The sequence below is a fragment of the Camelus ferus genome, chromosome 6 (genome assembly GCF_009834535.1).
Source record: "Camelus ferus isolate YT-003-E chromosome 6, BCGSAC_Cfer_1.0, whole genome shotgun sequence".
Taxonomy (NCBI): Eukaryota; Metazoa; Chordata; class Mammalia; order Artiodactyla; family Camelidae; genus Camelus; species Camelus ferus.
Window position 1 is genome coordinate 13,735,586 of NC_045701.1, and position 27,893 is coordinate 13,763,478.

Genomic DNA, 27,893 nt, shown 5'->3' on the forward strand with positions numbered 1-27,893 from the left:
TACGATCATTTCAACCTGTAATCAACATTTTTAAAGTATTAATAAGACATTTTACATTTTTTTTGTAGTCTTTAAAACTGGTGTATATTTTACACTTACAGCACATTTCAATTTGGATGCTTAATTTTCATTAGAAATCCTTGACCTGTATTTACATTTTCTACAATTTACAGTTGGAAAAAGTGGATTCACATCCCCAAGTTGTCCTAAACATACTTAGTTTTTGAATAATGGAATCAAGAACCAGTCATTATACTTATATTTAAATTAATTAAAATGGAAATTCAGTTTCTCAGTTTCACTAGTCACGTTACAAGTGCTCAATGGCCACGTGTGACCAGTGGCTCCCGTACTGGCCAGAGCAGTTGTAGAGAATAGTGACGGCCTCAGGTCTTCAATCATTGCTTGAGACTTTGTGCCCCGGCTGATGCCAGTCAAAACAGGAAATGAAAAGGAAACACAAAGGAAACTGAGGTCATGGTTCGTCTCTGCCCGTAAAAAGATAAGACAAATATGCGGTTTTAAGATCACAAATAAAACGTGAGTTCAGAGAGAAGACAGACAGGTGTGTGTGAGTGTGGGCTTTAGAAGTCATTGTGAGGTAAGACTTTGGGCCCTGAAAGTCCACAAGGTTTTAGGTTGGAATTAAGGAGGAACATTATGTGGGGGAAATGGCAAAAGCCCAATGACAGGAAGATGAGGGTTTGGGTGGAAAACCAGACTAAATGGGACCACTACCAGGTGGTGGTTCAGAACTGAAGCTCCACAGTCATGCTTCTTGGGTGTGAATCCTGACTCTGACACTTCCCAGTTGCTTGACCTTGGGCTTGTCTTTTAACTTCCCTTTTCCTGTTTATTTGGGTATGAAATAGGGATAATAATACTTCATGGGAATATTGTAAGGATTAAATGAACTAATACCTATAAAGCAGTCAGTATAGTGCTTACTGCTTAAGTGCTCAAGAAATGTTAGCTTCTGTTATTAAGTGTGACTATTTGCTTTTTGGAGTTTACATGCAACAAACAAACCAGAGCCATTCCATTTAGAACTTATATCTTAAAGCATTGAGCCTAACTGAGTTTATATAAACCAGTTTACATTCCAAATGTGCAACCATTCTCAACATTTGTGAGTATTAGTTTCCCCAACTGAAAATTTTGGAATAATGTAACCTACTTTATAATGTTGTAATGGAAGTCAATTTCCTAACCTACAAGATAATATTACCCTCTTAGGGTCAAATGCATATTTAATACATGTGAGGTACTGAGCATAGTTACTGTCACCAAAATGAGCAATTACTTTTAATTTTTGAAGAGATCTTAAGTCTCGATGGCTCAGAGACCTCCAGCAGCTCAGCAAACCTTCAGATTAAAGGTTTCCATGGCTTGAAGTTTAGAGGCTTTTGTATTTCTAAGTACTACGGTCACTTCTGCAGGCAGGAACCAGAGAATCATTTTTCACTTCCTTATACCTGTGGTTAGAGAAGGTAGACAAACAGGAGTGTCAAAAAAGGACAAACCAGCCAACCAATTTAGAAGAAGGTGGAGGGTTGTTTACATGAACCAATACCTTAGCAATGACTCCATGATCTTTTTCCCTTAAGAAAGAAATGAACTAATGAATTTGAGTGAACAATCAGAAACAAGTTTGATATGGAAAAGCGAGCTTCCCTTTAGGAATTACAAGTACACAGTTGGATGTTTTCTTTACTTACTGGAAAAGATCTATCCATACATTTTAATTAATTTTACTAGTCTTTATTTCCACAATACTTTAGGATAAAACACATCTACCAATCAGTACATTTTAAATTGTGTATTTTCTGCTGTACACCTGAAACTAACATTGTAAATCAACTACACTTCAATAAAATTAAAAAAAAATTAAAATAGCGTATTTTCATGAGATGATTCTTAACCACTTATTCATGATCATAAAGTTGTTCTTTTGTGATACTAGAGAGACTTTCTTCACATTTCCAACTGATTTACTGTAATTTTTACAGAATTAAAAAGCTTCCTGCTTTGGTGACCATTCAGAACCTGGAAGTTTTAGAAAACTTGCAGTATCAGCAATGCAGCTTACCAGCTAAGGAAAAAAAAATATGGCAGTATTCTTTACTAGAGTTCTATATTAGTTTCCTAGGGCTATAGTGACAAAATAAACAAGCCTGAGTTGCTTAAAACAACAGAAATTTATTCTCTCAGAGTTCTGAAGGCAAAAAGGATGAACTCAAGGTATTGGCAGGGCCGGGCTCCCTCTGAAGTCTCTGGAGAAGAATACTTTCTTGCCTTTCACTAGATTCTGGTGGCTCGCGGTAATCTTCTATATTCTTTGATTCGCAGCTGCATCATTTCAATCTCTGTTGCCTGGTCACATGGCCATCTTCCCTGAGTCTCCTCTGTCTTCAAATCTCTCTCACTTTATAAGGACACTTGTAATTGGATTTTGGGTCCACTCCAATCCAGCATGATTCCATCTTAACTTGATTACATCTGCAAAGACCCTAATTCCAAATAAGGTCCCATTCACAGGCATAGGAGCTAAGACATCAACGTAGCATTCTGGAAGTCACAAGTTCCTACTATTATAAAACACTGAAAGTATAATGAAAATGTACCATTGATGTATGAAGTTTGTACCACATACTGATTTCCCAACTCTCTAGCTTTATCCCACTGGAGAGAAAATGCCAACTGGTATTAGGGGTACAGTTTGTGGGCATGTATAAGAAAATTTTATAGCTGAATACAAAGGTTGACATGTATTAAGCTCCTACTCTTCGCCAGCTCCTATGCTTGTTGTTAGAGATACAAGAAGAAAAAGGCACCAGTCCCTGCTTTGGCAGAGATCATTCTGATAGCCTAGACTGGTTCCATGACCTTGGTAACAGTAACGGCCTGTACTAACAAAGTGAGCAAACCAGTTATCCTCATCACCTTAGTCAGTAAAAGACCATATAGAGACCTCCATTAAAACACATGGTTTTCTTATACACTGCCCATTTCAACAAAACCTATCAAAGTTGAGGGGATTGCCTCCTTGCTAAAGTGAACTAACTTTTTTAAAGTTAATTACTTATAAGTCTTTGGAACACCAGGGAAAGCAAATTAGAGAGCAAATCAGATGGAAAAGGGGTAAGGTTCCTGCCAGGTGTTTTGACTTGCTTGCTTCACCCACCTTCACTCCTCACCAAGCAGGAACCAGAGATGTTTGTTTTGCTTGGGTGCTCCAAGGTGCAAACACACTTATCACCAACACTTAAGAGTTGTCATGGTAGGTAGGTCCTTATTTCTAACCACTCTGGAAATGTTCTATACAATTATAGGACTGTTTTGCAATTAGAAAGGAAAGAGATTATTTACTGTCTGAGTCCAAACAACTCATTTTTACAGGTTAAAGAAGGCTGTAGAATGTGATTTGATCTGTGCCATGCAACTGTGGTAGTCAATACTATCAGCTTCATGAAAGTAATGACCCTATTTTTGGTGACCTTTGTATTCTCAGAGACTAACATATGCCTAGCAGATAGTGAGTACTCAGTAAATGTGTGCTGAGTGAGAAACAATACTTTGAAAAATGAATGGATGAGTCAAAAATACCTCTTTTAAAATTCTTTTTCCACTACCATAATGATCTCCAATTTTTAAACAGATTTAAGATTCTCAACAAAAAGCTACAAGGAAGTCTAACAAATGTTCAGACATCATTTATCCATGCACAATTAAAACTTAATTGTTTAAAAGAGAACTCTTTAGTTTGTGTTCCAGATTATCCAATATTCTCAGTTTCTACTGTCAACATTTTTCAAGTCTTTATACCTCTTCCAAATTTGGCAGAAGAGGAACTAAATCACAGATCTTGCTGCCTATTCACCCAGCAAGCCTTTTACAATAGCTGTTATCTAGTCTCAGCTGCTGTGCTAAATTTAGGATTTTGGATTATCTGTAACTCTTTTGTCTCCCATTACCAAGGTTAACTGAGAAATGATTGTAGAACAAGTAAAACTTCAGTCCATAAAAGAAACTACATAATACAGTATTCAATAATATCGAAGTCAAATCCCCTGGGAGTTAACATTTGTAGCCATTTCATAGATTAAGGAACTATCATCCTTTGTCAGAAGTGTCACCTTCATGATGCCATAACATTTCCCGTGAAAATGAAATGTTAACCCTCCTGAATGTTCTGTCCTGTTTTGATTAGTCACAATCATAGTTAAGGTTTTTAATTGCAGTGGCACATGTAATTTTATGGTACATATGAAAACATCCAGAAAATATTTTTTTTCATAATAGAAACTTCATGTATTTGATAGATTTGAGGCAAAAACCAAACAAACAAAAAAACAAAACCCTGCCACCCCAATCTTGTAATCTATGAAAACTTTTGTGATGTAGAAGTAAACATACTCACTGTAAAATGCTGGAAACCTCACAAGAGTACAGAGACCAAAATAAATCACTTTTAGACCCATCTAGTACTTTCCTGTTGTGATTCTTGTATGCAAAGTTATTTCTGGGAAAAAAAAAAAGTTTTTCTAATGAAACCAAAGAAGACTACAAATTTTGTATTTCTCCTTGTCTCTGCTTTGAGCTCACAACTCCATATGGACTTTGTCTATAAATGAGTAGCTAATAGCTCAGACCTTGTTAGGACTGCTTTTTTAAATTACAGCAGATCCTTGTCATCTGTTTGTGCTGAAGTGATGCCACAACATCGCAACATGAAATGTCATCATGTCACATTGTTATAGCACAACAACAAAATTACAGTTCCCGAACAATAACACGGTGTCAAAAGTGTGTTCCTGCCATGAGTCAGTGTTTTAGAGGTTATAAAAGTTATTTTTAGCACAGCGAGGGCCTCGGGAGCTTGAGTTCCGAATCCTACTAAAATCCTTAGTGATTTGAAAAAATCTAGGGTGAAGGGTTGCTTTTTATTCTTAAACTTCCCAATCCCTGAAGCCTGTGGCTGCCCATTCTCCAGTCTCGGCCACATTAGACTCAGCTTCCACCGTGAGCAGTAAACCACTCCGGGCTGGGTCACAACTCTGCGCCAGCATACAATGTGGAGGAGGAGGAGACTATAATTATCCTCCACGTCTGGGGCAGGCCCTCGGATGACATCTCCCCAGTTACCCGTGCTCTAATAGCGCAGCTCGGATTCCTGGTCCCAGACGCGCCGCAGCCGGCTCGGAACGCAGGCAGGAAGCGAGCGCGGCCGCAGCGCCCGGGCCTCCCGGGCCGGGTCGGCCCTCGCAGCCCGCCGCACCTGCTCGGAAACCCAGGCCCCAAGGCTAGCGCCCGGGGACTGCGCGAGGCGTTGCCGTAACAACCGCGCGCCCGCCTTCGAGGCCGCCGGGGAGGAAGTGACGAGCGGTGGGTTGGCTGTTGTTGGGACACGTGACCCGGGCAGTGTTTTGACAGGGCAAACAGCAGAGAAAGAACTGGGCGAGCGAGGGGGACCGGGAGCTGGGGCGCCAGAGCTAGACAGCGGGTGGGCGAGGAGCTGGCAGAGGCGCGGGGCAAGCGGGCCGGCCGGGGCGACGGGCAGGCGAAGCCCGGGGGCCGCGGGGCTCGAGTGCGAGTCGGGCAGGGCGAGGGGCTGAGCGCCGGGAGCAGAGCGAGGCGGCGGCTGAGGCGGGGGTGGATGGCCACAGGGGCGCCGGGGAGCCGCGTCGGGCTTGTAGAGTCGGGTCCCCATGGTCCCCTAACGCAGCCCCGGGGGCCGCTGCGCGCCACACTCCGCTCTCGCCGGCCCTGCGCCTCTCAGAGCCTCGCGTCTGAGGTGGGAGTGTGATGTGAGCCGCTGGGCGAGCGGCGGAGAGAAGTGCCAAGAGGAGGAGGGATTGGGACGGGAGAGGAGAGCGAGTTAGTCAGCAGAGGTCGGCCGAGGGAGCCATGAAAACAACTCTCCGGCGGGGAGAGGGGCTAGCGCGGCGCTCCGGGCGGCGAGGCTGAAGGAAATCCGGGGCCGCGGCGGGACGGAAGGGGCCCGCACGGGCAGGCTGCGCCGAGCAGGGGCGAGCGCCCGGCTGTGAACACCTTCCCGGGACGACCTCAGGCCCGGCCACGCAGGGCTGGGGGGTGGCAGAGGCGACCCGGGACAGCCCAGTAGAGTTCGTTTGGGGCAGGAGGCTGGGCGCGAGGAGATGACTCGCGTTTCTTCCTGACCCTCTCATTGTGTAAACTTGGCCGCGGTTGCGGCAGGAAGACTAGCCAGAGGGTAATTACACAGGTGAGGCCGGGCAGGGCGGGCGGAGCTCTCGGCGAGGCGCTAGGGGTCTTGAAGAGTTTCCTGCGCCCAGTCGGCAGGTCGGAGCATTTCTATACCAGTCACTGCGGAGGTGCCCCTGTTCCCAGCGGCGTGTTTTACAAAGGGGTTAGTTAGCTTGTGTTGCTTGACTCCTCTTTCTTTCCTTTCCTTTCCTTTCTTTCTTTCTTTTCTTTCTTTCTTTCTTTCCTTTCTTTCTTTTCTTTCTTTCCCCTTGCCTGTACCTCCAGGTTATAAATAGATCTTCCTTTTGGTTCAGAGACGCTGTGTCAAAGAAGGACACTTTGGCCTAGAGAGCACAGGGGCGGGGAAGAGGGGTGCTCAGTTGGGAGGAGATGGGGGAGGCGGTGCAGAGAGTTTTGCTTTTTTTCAGACCTGCGGATGGTGCTGTCACCGCAGTTAGTGCCAGGAAGAGGCCTGTTAGCAGTAGTTTTCTTACAAGATCGGGTGTTAGAGCAGGACCAGATTAATTTTACTTTGATTTCTTTTAGCATTTTGAAAAAGGAGCAGTAGCTACAAAATCAGCGGCGAGCCTGTTGAGAGAACCCACACGTGTATTTCACAGCACCTTGGGTGGAAATTGGTGTGAAAATGAAGCCGGACCGAGGTAAATAATTTATATAAGTAGGTTTTCTTTTTAATGTGCCCCATTTTAGAGGCGTTAACCTAATTCTGCAGTAGAATCAACTCTTTGTGAATTACGTATGATTACTTGTTTCTGTTACAGATTCCAGCTGGTAAGGTAGAGAAGAGCACATGGAAGAGGGAGTTAGGAACTAAATGGGAGAGTACGTTCTTCAGAAGTGTTTGCAAAGCATTAGTTTCAAGAGAGACTCTAGTGTAACTCAGTGAAATCGTCAAGAACAGCATTTATATCTGTTGCCACAATACTGGGTATTATTTTAGAGTTACATTACTCATATTTTTAGGTAAAGTCAAGTCTGACTTCAATTTTAAAGACGTTTACAAGCTTTTTCAACTTGAGAATTTGAGCTTGATAAATTGAGAAAATTTAGGATTGTTTGAGTTGACAGCTATTATTTGTCATTGCTGATTTTTTGTGCTTTAGGCAGACTCTGAAAGCTTCCAGAGTACTCTAGGGTTTTATTAAGTATATCAGTATATGGACAGGGCTCCTGAAATCCCTATAATAGGTACTGTGAATTTGTTATTTCCTTTCTAAACCTATATTTTAAGGACTTATGAGAATAGTGTATACACTGTATTTTTCAAGGATTTCAAAGGAATTGAAAACTAATTTATCAATCTACTTTTGATTAATGGCAAAGGCCAACTTTAGAAGGAGTGAAGGCTTCTCAGTCATAAGGGAATATGATTCCAAGGAACACTGTAGGAAGAGGATTAGTGTATTTGGTAGGGAGTTGGACTAGAAGACAGATTTTCTTCCAAATCTGAGACATTTGGATTGGAAATGTTAATTTATCCTCATGAATCAGATGCTGATTTTAAAAAAGATATGTATTAAACTGGTTATTTTTTTCCATATATTTTTTTCAAAGTGAATGAGAAGGACAAATATTCTTTTCTAGTTGAATATGCCTTTGGTAATATTGGCTTAAAATGCCCTAGAAAGAAGTGGAGAAAAACATACTTAATTTAATAGTTTAAATTATTTTTAAGTGTTTGGTTGTCTCTTAAAATCAGCTTTGTATGCATTAAGTATTAGCAAATAGATTGTGTAGAATGCCAAGTTTAGACTTTTAGATTACATCAGTGACTTTGGAAAGATGGCACCAAGGTCTGTAATTGCATCTCAGAATAAACAAGCAAATAAAATCAAAGTCGCTATTTATTTTGGATTTTTGTTGTTGTTAAAAATTGCTTTCAGTTCCCAAGTAGTTTAAAAACTAGTGTTTACACACAATCTCTATTTTAGCCAAAACTAGTACTAAACATGATAAAATGTTATATATTGATACAGATTACTAGGAGAAATAAATAAATTTATGCATCAAGACTCCTAAAGAAGTGACTTTTTTCTTGTTGAAATTGTGGCTTTCTTTAGCATTATAATGTAAAAATGAGGGCATTGCAAGTTTGGTATTATGACTGTATTTCATAATATTATATAAATCTTCAGGCCCATGGCTTTCTTTTGGCCAGAACCTAGAATAAGTAATATGTTTTACTTTGCAAAGTCGTATAGAAATACTGAAATAAACTTTTCACGAAACATACTTACCCTTATCATGTGCAACGTGATCTTGTATTTTCTATTTCTACTTTTAAAAATTGCTGGCATAACCTGTTGAACTGATTCCTTGACCTGTGGTTGGAAAGGCACAATTACGGGCAACACTTAGCTAGACAATACTAATACTTCATTTTTTCTACATTGATGTCTAAGAAACTATTCTGTATAAGTTAATTTTCTGGATAACTGAAACTTTACTCTTTAAATGCCCAAAATATTTTAAGTTGTAATCATAATATGTGGATAGACCTCTAAAACAGTAATGCTGCCTTGCCTTTGAAAAAAAAAAAAAACAATATGCAGAGTCAATGTAGTCTGACCTTTACTTGAAGATAAAGGGCATTGTTAGGAATTTCAATATTGTAGTCTGTCATAATGTAGAAATGCCCTAAAAGAGATACTTCAACTTATGAGGTTTTTGTTTTTTCCTTTAGCTTAAACCACTTCAGCTTTTTTTTTTTTTATTTGATTTTGAATTTGCTGTTAACAGTCTTTGTTATCAATATGCTTATTCTTGCCTCCTTTTAATTTTAATGCTTTTGGTCTCTGGGCGAAAGAACTAGATAACCTTATTTAACGGTGGTTTCTCCATAAAATGAAAGTGAATAGAAAAACCTTCAGATACTCATTTAGAATCTGAGTAGAATATAAGTTCTAGTGTAGAAACACTGAGATATTTGCTTAGTGGGATGTAGCTGTGCTTCAGAGAGTTTCTAAATAAGTACAGTAAGAGCCTCTTATCCTACATGGTTGCGTCTGGTAGTTGGTTGGTTACTTGAAGTGAGGAATCAGAAAAAATAACAGCCTTAATTATTTCACCTGTCCTTTGATCTAGGCTCAAGGCCCTTTTTTTTTTTTTTTTAACATTTTTTATTGATTTATAATCATTTTACAATGTGTCAAATTCCAGTGTTCAGCACAATTTTTCAGTTATTCATGGACATATACACACTCATTGTCACATTTTTTTCTCTGTGAGTTATCATAACGTTTTGTGTATATTTCCCTGTGCTATACAGTGTAGTCTGTTCTACAATTTTGAAATCCCAGTCTATCCCTTCCCACCCTCCACCCCCCTGGTAACCACAAGTCTGTATTCTCTGTCTGTGAGTCTATTTCTGTCCTTTATTTATGCTTTGTTTTTGTTTGTTTGTTTGTTTGTTTTTGTTTTTTAGATTCCACATATGAGCGATCTCATATGGTATTTTTCTTTCTCTTTCTGGCTTACTTCACTTAGAATGACATTCTCCAGGAGCATCCATGTTGCTGCAAATGGCATTATGTTGTCGGTTTTTATGGCTGAGTAGTATTCCATTGTATAAATATACCACATCTTCTTTATCCAGTCACCTGTTGATGGACATTTAGGCTGTTTCCATGTTTTGGCTATTGTAAATAGTGCTGCTATGAACATTGGGGTGCAGGTGTCATCCTGAAGTAGATTTCCTTCTGGATACAAGCCCAGGAGTGGGATTCCAGGGTCATATGGTAAGTCTATTCCTAGTCTTTGGAGGAATCTCCACACTGTTTTCCATAGTGGCTGCACCAAACTGCATTCCCACCAGCAGTGTAGGAGGGTTCCCCTTTCTCCACAGCCTCTCCAGCATTTGTCATTTGTGGATTTTTGAATGACGGTCAAGGCCCTTTTTGAGGGTGAAATAGGGTCTGTTTTTCAGAGTTAGATATGTTCTTTCTTGTGTAAACCACACCAATAATGTCCACCTTAAATTTCTAGTTTTGATTTCTTTAAAGTGGAATAAGACTGTAGAAAAATCTGAGGGTGGAAATATTTTACATATAAACAATGTTAAATTCTTTTGTAATGTTTCACACAGTTTTATAGGTATCTGTACACCAGAATTATAAGAATACTTGCATAGTCAACAGGAATTTGTTTTAGGGGGAGAGAGAATATGTGTTCATCAAAATATGCTCTTTCCAAAGCATTCAACATACTTTTCACAGAAATAACCTTTTTGCATTCATTTCACTGGTTTATATAGTATTTAAATAAGTTATTTATTATAGAGGGTCATAAGCAGGTTTGGGAACAAACGCCAGATACTAGTTAAGCATACAGCTCAACTAGTAGGGGCAGAAGTATGCAAGCAACTAGAAAGTAACATTAGCTGCTAGTGTCTGTCACTTTGCTTTTATGGAAGATATGGAAAACACTGGACAGTCTTGCTAGTTGGTTAAGTGAAAGTCAGGTAGGAGAGCTTTTACTGTACTTTAAGATAATTAAGATATTACTGGATAGCACAGTGGCTACATTTCCCAAGTTAATAGAATTTTGTCATAGTCTGAGGTAAATCTTTTCTTCTTTTTTTGTTTTAAAAAAATGTTTAACCAGTTATTTAACATTACTTGGGCAATGCTGCCAAAGATGAGTCTTTAATCATTAGCACAGGTTTTGGAATCAGACCTGTATTTGTATCTTTGTTCCATTACTTGCTGGCTATGTTATCTTCATTAAATTATTTAGTCCCTGGGAGTCTCAGGTTCTTTGTAAAATGGGGATAATTCCAACTTCTCATACTTGTTAGAATGACACTGGCTAGCACTTAATAGGCTTTAAATAAATGATTATCATGTTAAACAAGACATTACAGGTGCTTATAAGTTGGTCAGTTATAAAATATGTTCATATAGATAAGGAAATAATCAAATGTGCAATAACCTAATAGTATCTTGTTTTGTTTTGTATTCATAGTGTTCAACCTGCTAAGGCTCAAGCATATTTAACAGGCTTTTAATATATAGTTATCTGAGAAAATATAAAAGCTACAAAAGGATACTTGACATATCTGTGATTTATTTCTCTGTCTTTTTTTTGAACTTTTTTTACTGAGTTATAATCATTTTACAATGTTGTGCCAACTGTCATTTGTTATTACAATTGTATCTCAATTGCTATATGTAGGAGTGGCATGGGTAGACTAAGATTCCTGGGAATATATTTTTAAATGGTGTTAAATGCTGACTAGAGCTGGGCAGCAAGGGAGGTTAAATAATGGTTACTCCATCTTATACTCAAGTATGTAAAGTTTGGATCTGATCCTATTTATTGAATGCCCAGTGTTTAAAGAGAGGTCTAAAGTAAGGTCTTTGCATAGAAGCAATTGAAACATTTTATGTTTTTAACAGTTAATATTTATTTGTGTTATAAATGTGTTTCTAATTTTGCATATTTTTGAATGCATGATGTTTTTCTCCTATAAAAATATTTTTCAGAATAATAGAATATAAGCTTATGTTTTGATTTCAAAAGTCCCAGAGGTTTCAGAAGTCCTAAGTTCATGGTATTGTACAACAATTTAAGTAGAATCAAAATCTTTTTAATTTAAAAGATAAATGTCAATTTGCTATGCTTTGTGGTTTGGTTAGAAACAGTTTCTTCATCAGACATTTCTAAGAATGTTATCTGAGCTTATCAACTGTTATGAAAGATTAAGGCCTATAACATCTAGTAAATCAATACATTAATAATTTAAACTACAGTATTTCAATTCATATTTGAACACATATTGTAGGTCATTTATGATTCTTAAGTAAAAACTGTTAGTGTAAAACCTGTTCCACAAATAAAATACCAAACAATTTGATTTTTTTGAGGCTAAAACTGAGAGGAATACTGTCTTAGTTTTTTCCTGCTGTGGATTGAATATTTTTGTGTCCCCCAAATCCAGATGTTGAAATCCTAAGCCCCAAGCTGATGGTAGCAGGAGGTGGAGCTTTTGATAGGTGACTAGGTCATAAGGGTAAAGACTTCGTGGCTGGCAGCAGTGCCTTTATGAAAGAGACCCAAGAAAGCTCCCTCACCTTTTCCACCATCTGAGGTTATAATGAAAGGACAGCTGTCTAATGAGGAAGCTGGTCCTCACCAGACACCCATATCTGCTAGTGCCTTGGTCTTGGACTTTCCAGTCTCCATACCTGTGAGTAATAAATTTCTGTTGTTTATAAGCCATTTAGTTTATGGTATTTTGTTATAGCAGACTGAATGGACTAAGGCACTCCCCGTTTTTATTATATTACAAATTTAGGCTTTAGCCTTAGTATTGCAGTGGCTTATGAACTTTCCAAGAATGTAATGCAAACCATTTTAACCACAAACAATTTTTTTATTCCTGGGCAACTGAAATATGAGGAAAGAAGTAGTAAGGACTAGAGAAAAATAGCAAAGGAGTTAGTTAGATGCATTGCTTACTTGCTAAGAATAGTTCACTGTTAGCCAGTGTAAATCAAACAGTAGAAATGACAGATGTTGGAGGAAAAGAAATGTTGACTTGATTAAATAGAGCAACCTTTTGCTAAATTCCCCAGGTGGAGGTGGTGATGGTACTATTACTAATAACAACTAACTCTTCTACATACTATGTGCCAGGCATTGTTCCAAGAAGTTTATACATATAAATCATGTAATCCTTACAGTTGTTCAAGGAATTAGATGCTACTGTCATCCCCATTTTATAGATAAATGAAACTGAGTCACAGAAAGAAGTTTGGTACACAGCTAATAAGAGGGCTAGCCCAGATAAACAATAAATTTATACTGTATAGCACAGGGATCTATATTCAATATCTTGTAGTAACTTATGGTGAAAGAGAGTATGAAAAATGAATGTATGTATGTTCTTGTATGACTGAAGCACTGTGCTGTACACCAGAAACTGACACTACATCGTAAACTGACTATGCCTCAATAAAAATATATTTTTAAAAAAGGGGGCTCGCCCAGACTTGAAGTAAATAAGCTTGAATACATGCTCTCAACCCTCTGACTGGTAGGAGTAAGTTATATTAAAATATTATAAGATTTTGGGACCCAGTTGGTTTAAAAATAAGCTTAAGGAACCTGACAAACAGATTTGCTAAGTATTGTGATCTTGGAAAAGTATTTATCTTCTTTGTGCCTTACCTTTTTAAAGTTTACAGTGGGGAAAGCAATAGTACCTTGCCTTAGAGTTATTCTGAGGATTAAATAAGTTAGTGTATGTAATATGTTTAGAACTATGGCTGGCACATAGTAAACATTCAGATGTGAACTGCTCTTGTTACTGTTGGATATATTCTAATTAAGAAGTCAATCATTCTGGGAAAGTGGGGAGGACAGAAGAAAGGGTCTAATTCAGCTATACATGTTTGGTATAGTCACTGTGATCTCAAGTCAGAAAATGACTGCTGTTGGCCTTTCATCCATTTACATTGACAGATCTTGACACATTAGTAGCTGTCAAATAATTGCTGGCTTGATACAACTAGTTCTGAGATTCAGATACTACAGGGATTGAAATAGAAGTTCCCTATGTTTTTGCCTGTCATCCAGTTAGAAGGAAATGATTCAGTGGACGGAACACTGTCATTACTTGGGAGAAAAAGATAATTGGAAAGCAGAATTGAGAGACTAATGTGTACGTAGGGAGAGTGACTCACAGGCTGATTTCCTTTTCAAAAAGTGGAGAAATCCATGGGGCCTGAGCATTCTGCATTATGAACAAGTATAGAAAAGAATTAGTTGTTAAATGAGGAATATTTATATTCATTTATTCTTTTGCCCTTCTCAACTTTGTATCCAATTATGGTAATATTTTCCCCCATTTGAAGTTGAGGGTTTTAAAAACTGAGGGACTATTAAATTTAAAAATCTAACTTTATACTGACTTTTTTAACGAAAAAGAAAAATTACAGTACCAAGAAACAGTACTACTTTCTCAGTAGGTAAACCAAAGTCAATTTGTCAATAGTTAATTCTGTCTTTGCTCAAATGGGTGAAAAATCTGATGTTGATTATGTCAGACTTTCTTATTAAACTGAGACAGGATGGACTGGATACAAATGCCAGTAGCTAGTCAAAATACTAGACAGTAATCTATGTGTAATACTAAAGACAGACCTAGCAATAACGTAAGTTGAGATTTCTCATATTTTCCTTTTCCTGTAAAAGAAACTCATCCAGTGAAATTATAGTAAGGCCGTTTGCATTTCTTCCCCTTGTTCACCATGCTCAGTCCCATTGGCCAACTTTTAAGTTTTCGATTGCCATTCAGGGCCCTGTGTGCACTATTTCCTCTGCCTGAAAAGCCTTTCTCCCCTGTCATCACATGGGTAGCTCCTTGTCAACCTTCTGATCTTGGCTTAAATGTCACTTTTCAGAGAGGCTGTCTCTGACTACTGTATCTGAAGTGCTCAATTAATGTTAGCTGCTATTATTATTTATTAAGTAATTGTTCTCTTTTGTTCTGTGTCTCAGCAGTCTGTTTCCTTCATAGCATTTTCCACAGTTTGTAATTTTTGTCTTTGTTTGTTGTCTGTCTCCACAACTAGATTTTAAGTTCCATGAGGCCAGGAACCTTGTCTCTTGTTCACAGCTGTATTACCATCACCTAGCAGACAGCCTCATACATGGTAGGTGCATAGGAGGTGCTTAATATGTATTTGTTGAAAGAATGAATCACTAGTATATCTCAAAATTTATAGAGCAAATGGGAATAGAAGCAGATGATTAGTAATCATTGGTTGTTTTACTGGCACCAACTGAAAATTCTCCCACTTTAGGTATTTGTTTGAATTATTGACTTTTTGGCTGTTATCACAACTTTATACCTAATTTTAAAAAATAGATTTAAAATATACTTGCCAATAACTTAACTTAAAGGAAGCTTGTATCTTAAAATTGATTAAGTCTCACTGAATTGAAATAAAATAACCAAAGAGTGGGCAAAAGCTGTTTGGTAGGAGTGGTTCCCAGTTTGTATACATGTAGTTAACAAATGATCCACACAGACATTTGCTGGTAGCTCTCTGCTCTCCATCCACTGTGCTGAATTTGTTCCTGTTGCTATTTCTTTGAAAGAGAGAGATTAAATTGGTTGGAGAACTTCAGATTTATGAGTACAAGTAGGATAAAGACTCAAAGGATTTAGAGTTTAGATTTGGGACCCATTTTGTTACTTACAGGTTCTATGATTTGGATCAAGTTCCAAACCTGTTTTCTCATCTTTAAAATGTACTGGGTTCAAAGTGTTGCCTCTAAGCTTCAGGTAAGATAATGTGTTGAAGAACTTTACAAGGTGTGAAGTGCTATATATGTTGACCAGTGTGCCCTATGGACAGGATCATCTGTATAGATGAGCAAAGGGCCAGGTGTGCCCAAGCATATCTTAGTTGGGGTCACTCTGTCTAAAAACAGCCATTCACAGTGTCTGGTTTTTACTGTTTTTAAAGTTTCCCCTTGTTATCCTGCTAGAAATTATACCAACCAGAGATCCATTTAGATTAATAAATGTGTATTTAATTATACATTTTTTAGGAATATTGAAATGATGGCCATATTTTGTTATAAAATTAGCTCAAATGGGTCCTTTTTAGCAAGAGTTAAGACCCTTAGGGTCAAACTTAGAAATTCTAACTTCAGCATTTATCAGCCAAATAACCTTGAGCAAATTACGTAACCTATCAGAACGTCAGTTCTTTTCGTTCTGATACTGTCAACCTTAAGGATTGCGGGAACGATGAACTGAGAACCTCCGATTCAGCACCCAGCACATGCCTGATATAAGATCGGTAAGTGTTTTACTTCCAAGGACTTGGGTCAGTTGCACTGAGAAAATGAGTGTTTCAGTGCTCTGTTGTGAAAGCTAGTGATAACAGGCATACGAGATCAATGGACCCTTATTGTTTGACACTCTGAACCTTGTATTCTGGAATAAGCAACTAGAGGAACTCAAAATCAATATTTAACTACACATCTGTAATGCATGCAATGGGAGAGGGAAAGTAGGTAATTGGAGCACACTACCTATTTCTGGGTGATCATACACCATAATAAGCATTTAGAGCAGCATTAGGGCAGAGAGACTGGGATGGGGGTGGACACTAGAAAGAGGTTAGTGGAAATGTATTAGAATGGTCAGATGGTGCCCCAAATTGCTTTTTTCTTTATTTCAGAAATTACCCAGGATTGATTCAGGCTTGGAGCATGGCCCTTCTGCTTCTGTGACCTAGAATTTAGACTTGTTCCATGATACTGCAAGTAATGGCCTAATGTTATAGGTTAAGAAACCTTTGGTAGGCTAGCCTGGGAATCTAGACATAACTTATGTTTTTATAAATAATAATACTTATTCAAAGTATGACCATTATTTGGACTTTAAAACTTACCCTTTTTGAGAGCACAACTCATTTATAGTTAGGAATTAACATTTTTTAATTAACATAGTTTCCATTTTTTAATTTTCCTACTTATTAAACTTACATATTCTTGAATGGAATTAAAATTTGGTAACAATAGCTGAAATCAGGCCATTTATAAAACTTTATCTTGATATCTAGAGAATTCTTTTACATTTTAAAACTAAATCAGTCGTTTTCTTTTGTGAGGAGATATCATGGTTTGCTTCATTATCTAGTGGGTCATTTATATGCAAGTTTATAACAGTAAGAGTATATGAAATTTTAGCACTTTATTTGACAAATTGCTTTTTAAAAATGTTTTGATTTTAAGAACTTCAGGTTAAAGCTCTATATTGTATTTGATAAACCTCACAAAATTTTGACATATAAAATTTTTTTTTAATATACAAAAGAATTGGCCATAGGATTTCTTTAAACTTCCCTCTATTGCTTGCTCTATAATATAGTTTACATCTAGTTGTTTATAGTTTCAAACCCACAGGAGAAGTTGGAATCATGCAATTAACATCTAAATACCTTTTCATAGATTGTGAACATTTTACCACTTTTGTTTTATCTTTCTTCAGAGGTAGATTAGGTAGACAGGCAGACATAGGGACTTTTTTGTTTTAATAATTTGAGAGTAAGTGGCAGACATCAGGACACTTCAGCTCTGTGTACTTCAACATGGAACTGGCTGGTAACAGCATGTGAAAGCTGATTGTCCACATTTCTTTCCAACTCTGCATCAAGTTGGTTGCTTGAAGTCAGCAACGGTGGCAATATTTACACCATAGGAACTGGCAGTGCTACAAACCAAGGCTTTTTTTCCCTCTGCAGAGCCAGTTCTTAAACATTTACCATTATACCTCTGTGTGTATCTCCTGAAAATAAGAACATTCTCCCGTATACCTGCAATATAGTTATCACACCCAAGGAATCTAGCAGTAACACAATGCTAATATCTAATACACTGTTTATATTCATGTTTCTCTAGTTGTCCTGGTATTGTCTTTAGTCATACTACCTTTTGAGGAAGTCAGTTGCTTTCTGTTATAGAAAAGGAGTTAGACCCTTGATGTTGGACAACATTTAGAAAGAGTTTAGAGTACACCAAAAGGATATGTAAAGGTAAAGGTGAGTAAAATGATTGGTTTGTTTGGGGAAAAAAATTAGGTCATGTAAATAGGACAGTTAATCAGAATTTTAGTGGATTTTTTCTTATTTTATTTAGCTTTTTTAAAAAAAAACATTACTTGGACTAAGATTTTGGAGGAAAATGAGTATTGGTGAAATTCAAGACTTTTTCAATTGAAAAAGAATTATATTTTGAATTTTACTTCGAGTTATGTCTGAATTGGAGAGAATTAAATTTTTAATCCTGAAGCCTCATGCTTCCTCTCTGACCTCGTTTCTTTGTGCTCTTCTAAGTTTCCCTGTACTCAAGGCACATCGATCTTGCCGTTCTTCAGTGACTACGTGCATACTGACACCATGGGGATTTGACATTTACTGTTCCTTTTTGGAATACAAGTCTTATGACTCTTTTACTACATTTGACTTTCTATTCAATTGTCACCTCCTCAATGAAGCCTTCCCTGATCATTCTGTCAAAAGAGTACAGCTCTTTTATTATCTCTTAACGTGCATTATTCTTTTTCATAGTCCTTATCACTGCTTGACCTGATGTTCTGTGTTTACTTATTTCCTTTTTTTGTTTTTCTCCCACTAGGAATGTAAACTTCATGAGGGCAGGGACTTAGTGGCGTTTGTTCACTGCTGTGTTTCCCCATATGTGGACTGGTGCCTGGCATTTATTAGCTGCTCAATAAATATTTATCATGGAATGAATGCTTGCATGCATTTTGATATCTTTGTGGTGTAGCATAAAACTTATTACTGGAAAATTTTTGTGTTTTTTTTGTGATTTGTTAATTATGTAACTTTGAGAACTAACTCTATAGTGTCAGTTTTTATTTCTAAATGGGGATTTTATGCCTACTTCTCAAGGTTATTGGAAGAATCAAATGAGATAACTACACAAACGTATTTGATAACCAAAAAAATGGTAAAAATGTCTATTATCAGTTCATAGGGAATGATTAACTTAAGCTGGGGTGATTAATTTCAGGGCAGAACCTGTCTTTTGGCAGAAACAACAGCTATATTGAGCCTTAAAAGATGGTATGATTTGGATAGATGGACATTTACAAAGATTGAGAGGGGGAGAATTGGAAGAGAGGACATTATGAGCAATTATGATGTTCAAGGAATAGCAGGTAGACATGTGAATTGGAGGGATTACTTAGGAATGAGGGTGATTAGGGTTTTGGATATTAAGCTAAGGACTTTGAGATTCATTCATTTGATAATGGGGCACTATTTAGTAGTTTGGTATGATTAACGAGAACTTTTGGAAGAATAATTTGGCAGTGTATTTCTATTGTTTCATTGTAAACCAGTACAGAGCTATTATTGAATATCTGACTGTCTTAAAATCAATTTTTTAGCCCTCAAAATTACGTTATGACCTGTTATTATAAAAATTACCTGACATTCATCTCTACTGTTGGCCGATTATTTTCTTTTCCATCTCTTCCCTTCACCACCATTCTTTGTAATATAAGAGGGATTAGTGTTTCCTTTTATGAAAATTCTTGGGAACATTAACGTGGCACACAATACTCACAATACCATGGCTATTGTTTTATGATACTCTTTGGTCAGAGTAGTAAACTGCACTATTTATTTTAAAGTAGCTGTGTGTTAGAACAAATAAGGAGAAAAACAGGATGAAGCTGGAGATTCCTTCTCTCATTCCAGACAATTGCTGGCAGAAATTTAATAATCTATAGGATTAAAAGCCCTTGTACCTTCCAACCTCCTATAAGCTGTAGGAGTAAGGAAATCCCCACAAAACTGATAAGCTTTTCTAGCTGTGTTAAGGAGAGAATGGACCTGCGTCTTTTCCCCTACCCAAACCAGAACATTTTTCACACCAAAGCTTCAAAAAAAAAAAAAAATTGGGTGCCATAGCAGGGGTTTGATCAGCAGTGTTTTGTAGTAAGTAGCAAGAGCATAGCAGAAAATCTTAAATTCCATCATTCATAACTCCTTTCTTAAAAACTTCCTCTGGGCATGTGTATTCTTCTTAAGTCAGTATACTCTTCAGAAGTTGGGGGAAGGAACGTAGCTATGCCTTTGAGGAAGTATATTCAAATCTTAATCATTATTGTGTTGATGGAATTCTGGTCCTGGAGGCATATTTCTGTAGTCCAGCATAGAACAACCCTGGCCTGTGCTTTTTCTTGTAGCTCATGTTGCAGAGTTCAGGTATCTGCCAGGGGACTCTGAATGACTAACAATGAAAGTTATGCTATTGCTAGAAATCAGAGTTGGAAAGGTTCTTAATGTGAGTCTCTTTCAATTTTACAGTTGAGGAAGCACAAGGCCCAGAGAAAAAGAAGTAACCTGTCTAACTACAAAAGTAGAACTTTACTTACTACAGTACCTCTAGCAAGAGCACAATTGCCTCTGGGTTCTGGTGCCAAAAATGACACCACGATCATCCAGGCGTCCTCAAGGAACTTGAGAAAACAAAGGCTAGTTGGTTATATTTTAATATTCTTCTCCAAGTAATATATATACACTTAAAAAATTTAAGTGGTAATAAAGAGACTCAAAGTGAAAGAAACATTTCATCTTTGAAACTAGGATGCTAAAAAGAGAAAGGAATATAAAGAAATTAGAATGTCTAAAATTTAAAAATCAAGAAATAGTGTAAGCTTATTATTAAGAAACTTAGAGGAAATCTGTCTTTAGTTTTGTCATGGGAAAAACAGGGCTAGTAATAGTACGTACATAAAGGGCTGCCATAATGATTAAATGAGATAATTCATGTAAAATGCTTATAATAGTGTTTGATTCTGAAAAAATAGTCAATAAATGTTGCCTATTATTGTTAATAAACATTTCTTCAACTGGTAAGATAAGTACATTTTCTAAGAGCTCTGAAGGAAACATATAAAGGTTAAGAGGGTGACAACTTGGGTGGCAGGGAGAAGACCCCTTTGGTTGGGATGATTAGCTAAGACCTCTCTGAGAAGCGAGGTGAGAACAAGAAGGAACCAGCTGTGTAAGGAGTAAGGGGAAGAAAATTCCAGGCCAAGGGGGTAGTATAAGCAAAGTTCCTAAATTTAGAAAGAGCCTGACATGCTCTAGGAAAAGAAAGAAGACGAGGCCACATACCACAACCTGGTCTTCCCTGGCTTGCTCATTTTAGACTGCCTCTTTCACTAGAGTATTTGTTCTCCAAGGGCAAGACAGCATCCGACTTCTTCCCTGCAGTATCCCTCACACCTGTTATGGTGCTTGGTGTGGAGCTGGCATTTATTAGATGCTTGAAAAAACATGTAAGTTCCGAGTGCATGCTTAATCACTGTCAGTGCTTTGTGGGTGAGGATTTGATCTTTCCCTTCCCTTCAGACAAGAGTAAGCTAGGATGTGGTGAGTGGCATATGGTAACTTTTTTTTTTAAAGGACATTTGGAAAACTTGACACACAGTTGTTAACTATTTCGGACATAAAATATCATACATTTTATATTTTGAGTCAGATCAGTGAGTTTCATAGAATACAAATTTTACATTTGAAAAATTAAAGTAATTTGGGTTAACCATTTTATAGGTCTGTTTTAACCATGAAGTTCTGGTTTTCTTGGGGGATAGGATGGAATAAATGCTACCTGGGCTGGTCCTGCTTTATGTCTATGTCCAATCCTATTTCACAGTTGTCTCCTTTCACTCTAAATGTATCATCATTTGGACAAAGATTTTTATGTTCACCCTAGTTATTAGCCATTTTGCTGTTCTGCTAGTGTGCTCAAAATTGTGTCTTCTATTAACTTGTATTTTATTCTGTGTTTAGATAGCTTAAATATAGCTTGAGGTAGACAGTTTGCCCCAGCTTTGTTCTGTAGGCTATTGCACCTAATATTTTATAGTTTGTGTAGACTTTTGTACTAAATCAAGGGATTGACAACGTGGAATGCTTGCTTTGATTTTATACAAAACACTTGGACTTTGTGTCAGAAGTTCTTGATTTCTAAGATGTTTCCACCCAAACTCACATATTTTAACAAAATGTTTTTTATTCAAAGTTGTCTGAATTCTTCTGAACAGTGCCTTCTGTGGTAAATATTAAATTAGCGATTACATCTTATATGGGTAAAATGACATCATTTTTAGAATTTACTGTTAAATAGAGTAAAACTTCGGGCAGTTGGATTCCTTTCCTTCTCTTCTGAAACAAATACTTGTTGAGCACCTTCTCTGTGCCTGACAAATATGTGCTGGAAATACAGTGATGAGCAAGAACTAACACGATCCCTGCCCTCTGGAATCTGTGGTCAAATGTAGCCTTTCCTTTCCTGACTTTTTTTCCTGAGTCAGTAGACAAGTCAGGATTGGACAAAAATTACCCTGTGCTGTTTTGCAAAAAGCACAGGTGAAGAGTAGGGGAACTGGCCCAGAGGTAGGGCGTATCAGAGGGGCTGCACAGGCTTCTAGAACTTTGACGTTCCACTACCATTTTCTGTTGTGGTGGTCTCAAATATTTTTGGTTTGAATATAGGGTGTGTGTGTGTGTGTGTGTGTGTGTGTGTGTGTGTGTGTGTGTGTGTGTGTGTTGGTCTGTTTTGTTTTCAAGAATGAGAAATGGAAATTTATTTTCAGTAAGTGCATGTTGCAGTTGAGGTGCTCAGTTCATGAAGCCCTGTAGATTTTACCTCCTTGGCGATGCGGCTAAGTCTGTCCTGGTCTAAAAGCTGTGGTACTATTGAGGTACTCAATAGTGTAACTACTGGCACTGGATGAAATGATTGTGTAAACTGAAAATGTGTTGAAAATGGAGAGTTTTGATAGATTGACTATAGCATTTGTGTGAAGAGAAAAAAAACTACTGTCTCCCTCTACACAAAAGGTATATTCAGCAGTTATAGAATTCATACGTTCTGGTTGTGTATCTGTAGCAACTGCTGCTTCCTCAAATTAGGTAAAACTTAGTATCGGCCTTCAATATGTGCTTCCACAGCCCATGTTGGTTGAATGTGGTAAGGTAGAACCAAACAACTACTTGAGAAAATTAAAGGGGGGGGGGTGGTAGCTAAGGGGCAGTATCATATGGAGCAGTGAGTTTAAAATTTTTTTGACTGCCCACAGTTACAAAGATAGTTGCAGTTGCTGCCTTAACAGTCCCTCCTCCCAAACAAAAGTCATTACTCAATGTTGCTCATGCAATGGTGACTGATTTTGTCTTTTTCCTGTTTTATTTAAAAAGAAAATGAGGGTCCCAATCCCTTAAATTAATTTCATAGCACATTTAATCCTACCTACTGTTTTAGAAGAACTAAAAGACCCACGTTCAAGTTCTGATTTTGTCACCTGCTCTACGTAAGCTTGATCAAATTACTTAATCTCCCTGAGCTTCAGTTTCCTCATTGGTTAAAACTGAGATAATAATGGTAATCATCTTGTAGGTTAAGCTTTGTGGACTTAACAGTTGAGTCTTAAACCTACATGAGGTTTTCTTAATTCTACACAACTCTTTTACTTTACTTGATTTTTGTTAACATTCTCCAAAATTTAAAGTACAGAGTCTGCCATTTGTATGACCATTGGCATAATTAGAAGACGTAATGACACCTACCGTTGATAACTAGTTACTGAGGGGTGGGAAACAGGACTTGGAATTAAACTTGGGTTAGGTGAGTCACCCAGGTACCCATCAGCTGCCTTAATCTCAGTGATTCTACTTCTTCATCTGTGATTGTCAAACAGACAAGTAAATGTAAGATACATTATTTCCATGGAAATACTTTTACTAAAACTTCATTTTGTCAAAATAAAAAATTCTTGATTGGTTCTAGATTTTTAAGATTGAATCAAATATACCATTCTTTATAATAATAATAACATCCCAAACCACGTCTGTAAAGGAATATGGATATAGGTAAAGGGGAACCCATATGCATCTTGACACATATTTTATATACTAATGATATTTATTAATTAAGATCAAGTACTGTAGGATATTAAAAATGAATTCTTATACCTGATCTTGATACTTATTAAATCTGACTAGTGTGTATAAGATATTTTTAGACAGAGTGTTTGTCCAATAACTTAGATTATAAATAACCCCTGTTCTAGCTCATTTTAAACAATGTAGTATGAATGATGCCAAAAAAACAGGCTAGAACATTTTCTTCTCTCCAAGATCTTAGATTTTGTAAACAAGGCTCTGCTCCTGGAACTAATGTAGGTCATCATAACCCAAAATCTTTTGAAAGATGAGAATCCCAATTAAATCTCTTAGGTACTTTTTAGTATTTTAATTTTAAGAATTGTTTTAGCTCTGAAAAACACAGTATGTTTGAATTGTTTTTTGGCCACTTGGCTTATTTGTATCACGTTATAATGAATACAAATCATTGGGTAATCATTTCAGCAATAATGATCGCTAGAAATCTCCATGAGAATGGAAATTAATGTAACTTTTTATGGCTTAATTTATCCTAGTAATCACCAGCATAATTTTTGAGTAAAAACTCTGATTGAAGGAGAAAAACTATAAATTTCCCTGATTTCCAAAACTGTTAACAATCTTAAATTTTAGTTTTGTTTAATCTTTCTTGCAAATGAGTTAGTGAGCTGTGAAATGTGTTGTTAAAGTGATACTATTTAAGAAACTTAAAAAATATCAGTGTCATAAAAATCTTTCTTTGGTAATCAAGATTTAAGTTTCATCCCCATTGTTATTGGATACTACTAATGTATTGCCCTTTGTTTGTTGGTGTGTGTGTGTATGTATGCATGTACATTTGCCCTCTAGTAACATCCTATATTCCTGGTGTTTGCGAAAGAAAAGAGGAAACAAATTGCTTGAGGGCCAAGTACTAGGCTAGATGGTTTCTGTTATGTATCTCTTAAATAAAGTATTGCTCCCATTTTACAGATGAAGAAAAAGACTCAGGTTAAATAATTTGATAGCACAGCTTGTTAAGTGAAAAGAACTTGAACCCTAGACTCTCTGGCTTTTCTCCATTATGTCTAGCTGCTTTAAGGAGTTTTTTCAGTAATGAGATTGGATTTTGTGCCAACATACTTACACTGCTATCCTCTGGACTGCAGACTACCAGAGATGCTAATATCCTATTTGTGTTGTATATTGCTATTTTCAAAATAATTGTATCTTGTCCTATTTGATCCTTACAACACACCAACATTGCAGACAAAAAAAAAAAAAAAAATCCTGACTTAGAAATGAGCAATTTCAGAGAAGTGCTTAAGGTCACAAAGCTGATTAGTGGTAGAGTTTAGACTAGATCTGTGGTTCCTAGTTCAGTGTTCTTTTCTATTTCCTTTTTTCTCTGGATCAGGTATGTGATCTGTGCTCATGAAGTACTGAAGTCTCACTGATTAAATCTTTTATTGTGTCCTCATGTAGTGATCACACTATAGCAACACCCTATTTAGCAGTCAAATGCTGTTTTCTGTATTATAAATAGTGTATCAGTGACAGTTTTTAAGGGTAATGGGGCTGTAGTGGTGGTTATTGAATGAATAATAAGTGGGAAATATTAACTTGAAATTTCTGTATTTAAACTTACTTCTTATGTGATACCACATTTGTCTTATGGGAATGTAAATATGAAAGGGATTTTTAAAAGCACGCATATTAGATTTAGGAAGACCTACCACCTGGCTTTGCCCTCTTAGTTCTGGTTACTTGGGCAAGTGACAGGCCTGTTTCCTCATCTATGAGGACAGTAGCTACCACAGAGTCAGAGGAGATGGGCGTGTAAATGCCTGGCCCATGGGCCTACATATATAGTAGCTATGTAATAATTACCTTTGAAGGGTTCCTTTTTTTTCTTCTAGCAGTATTTCTTTTTGTTTAAAAAATGACCAAGCTAGTATGGTTATCTCTAAGGTATCTTAACAGTAGATAGTTTCCAATTATTTCTGCTAACAGAGGACACACATGATCTGAAACAGTTGATACTTCAAATTTTTCCATTTTATATCTGGAATATGTAGTTTAAAAAAACTTATGAAAGATCTTCTTTCCTGTTTACTTCCCTACATTAGTATAATATAAGTAATTTATATTTCTTGAACAATTGGAGAGCACGGTTGTGGTCATGCTAGGCTGGGGTGCAGGGAAAAGGGCATTTTTCATGGATGAGTGTTGAGAACTGAGAACCTGAGACTAGCACTTAGTACAGCATTTTATATTATTCAGATTCTTAACTTGTAGACTGTTGAGATCATTTATAATTCTGTGTGCCAAGATGAACTAGGGGAAAAAAACAAGCATTCTCCAGAATTATATAAAGTGCTATTTTGAAATTTATTAGAAAACTGGTAGCATGGAGGAAGCATTTCACTAAATAAATCTGTTGATTGGATTTTACTTTTTAAGGTGGCGTGTCTTTTACTTTGTAAAGTGGTATGTCTCTTGGAGCTCATTTTAAGCATTTATAATTACATGTTTTTGACTAAATTGAATATTTTTTCAGTAAGTTCTCTTTGTATATGTTAATCAATAGTTTTAGATTATAGATGTAGGCTATCATTAGCCTTTAATTAAGAAGCTTAAGAATTATATCTGAGAGGAAGTATTCTAAAACAGTTTAGAGATTATATATTAGTCTTCCTTTTTTCCCAAAGATATAGGAAGCAGTTAATTTTGAATTATAAAGTTATTCATCCAAAAATTTTGTAAAATTTATTTCATTTGATTTCTAGTTGTATGACTGCAGTAAATAAACATGTAGAGCTGATTTTCTTATTTGAACAATGCAGAAAATGATACTTGTTCTATTTACACCTCCCCCCTCCCCTACCATGGTTGTGCAATGAAATAAAATATTATGTGGAATATAAATCAGGCATGGTGCTAGGTAGCAATAATGTGGACAGATGTAGTACCTCCCTAAAGCACTTACAGTGGAGTGGAGGAGAATGTCAAACCAGTCATTTTGCAAATAATTATTTAACATTCTATGAGCTAAGTACTAAGAAAAAAGTACAGGGAGCCTGAGACTAGCCTTGACTCAGGGAAAGCTGCCCTGGGCAAGAGAAATTTAAGGGAGACTCATCAATTGAAGGGGTTGTGGGAGACCACTCCTAGCAGAAGAGGAGTACTGTTTTGCAAAGTCTCTAAGTTTTGAAGAACCTTAAGAGTCCTTAGTGACCAAATTACCAGTCTAGCTGGCAAAGAGTACCTTTTAGCCTTCACAATAGTCCTGTAAGTTAACCCCATTTTACAGATAAGAAAACTGAAGCTTAGCTCAGAATAGTTGAGCAATTTCTATAGTGCCTCGCTGTTTGTAAATGGCAGTTTCATATTTTGAACACAGGTTGGTCGGCCTGGGTTCAAAGTCCTTATTCTCTCTTCTATGCCGTTTTTTTCTCTGAGTCACCTCAGAGAGTGATTGTGTTCCCAAACACATCTTCTCTCTTGTTATTTCTCAGAGGGCTTAGCAGCTCTCCCTCTGGCTAATTGTGGAGCCAATGATCAGGTTCTTTACACTAAGGTAATAATTAGATTTAACTCTTACAGGTTGTATCTCTTACTCACATGCTGTAGAATTCCAGGGTTCCTAAAAGCGTTTTCAAGGGTAGGAATTTTGTGGATTCTGGGGCTGATAGGAAACTGCAGTGTTTGTAGCCTCTTATTTAAAAATAGCCTCATGGTGCTCATGGGGTGCTTTAATAGTGCCAACATTTACATCAGCCTCTGCTCCCTCCCTCCAAGACACTCCAGATAAACAAAAATCTGAGTAATAAACAGTATGCTTCTGCTGCAGCCTCTGCCTACTCCCACAAACCCCTCCTATACAGAAATTCTATTGCCACCACTAATAATGCATTTTTTTTTGGAAGAATGTTATTTAAAAGGGTTCCATTACTTTAAAAGTTTGAAAAACACTATCCTAGTTTATGTGATGTTCAAAGGAAATACTTCCTAAATGAAGACTTTTTCTGATGCTTCATATCTCTTTATCTCCTACTACCTGCATTGACTCTCAAACATCTTTGTAAGTTGGTGAGGGATTTTTGGTTTTGTTAAAGCTTGTGGAGATAGTGTAGACTGGTACTTGAAGCCTGGAGGAGAGAAAAAAAACCAAAAACCTCCTATGTCTTCCTATCTCCAGAT

General features: G+C 37.1%; 1 protein-coding gene across 7 annotated transcripts in view; it reads left to right on the forward strand.

Annotated features, from left to right (window-relative positions):
• The window catches only part of FAM214A (family with sequence similarity 214 member A), a 101,446-nt gene that overhangs the window by 19,510 nt on the left and 54,043 nt on the right, over window positions 1-27,893 (forward strand). Inside the window, exons 1-3 of one of the 7 annotated variants that reach the window (XM_032481157.1) lie at window positions 5,187-5,385; window positions 6,772-6,887; window positions 14,823-14,903. In XM_032481157.1, coding sequence (XP_032337048.1) covers window positions 6,872-6,887; window positions 14,823-14,903 — 97 coding nt within the window. In that variant the 5' untranslated portion in view covers window positions 5,187-5,385; window positions 6,772-6,871. Of the gene's footprint in view, window positions 1-5,186; window positions 5,386-5,465; window positions 6,389-6,771; window positions 6,888-14,822; window positions 14,904-27,893 lie in introns of those variants that run through there. The other 6 variants (XR_004320439.1, XM_014567905.2, XM_014567907.2 and 3 more) reach the window with 6 other exon arrangements.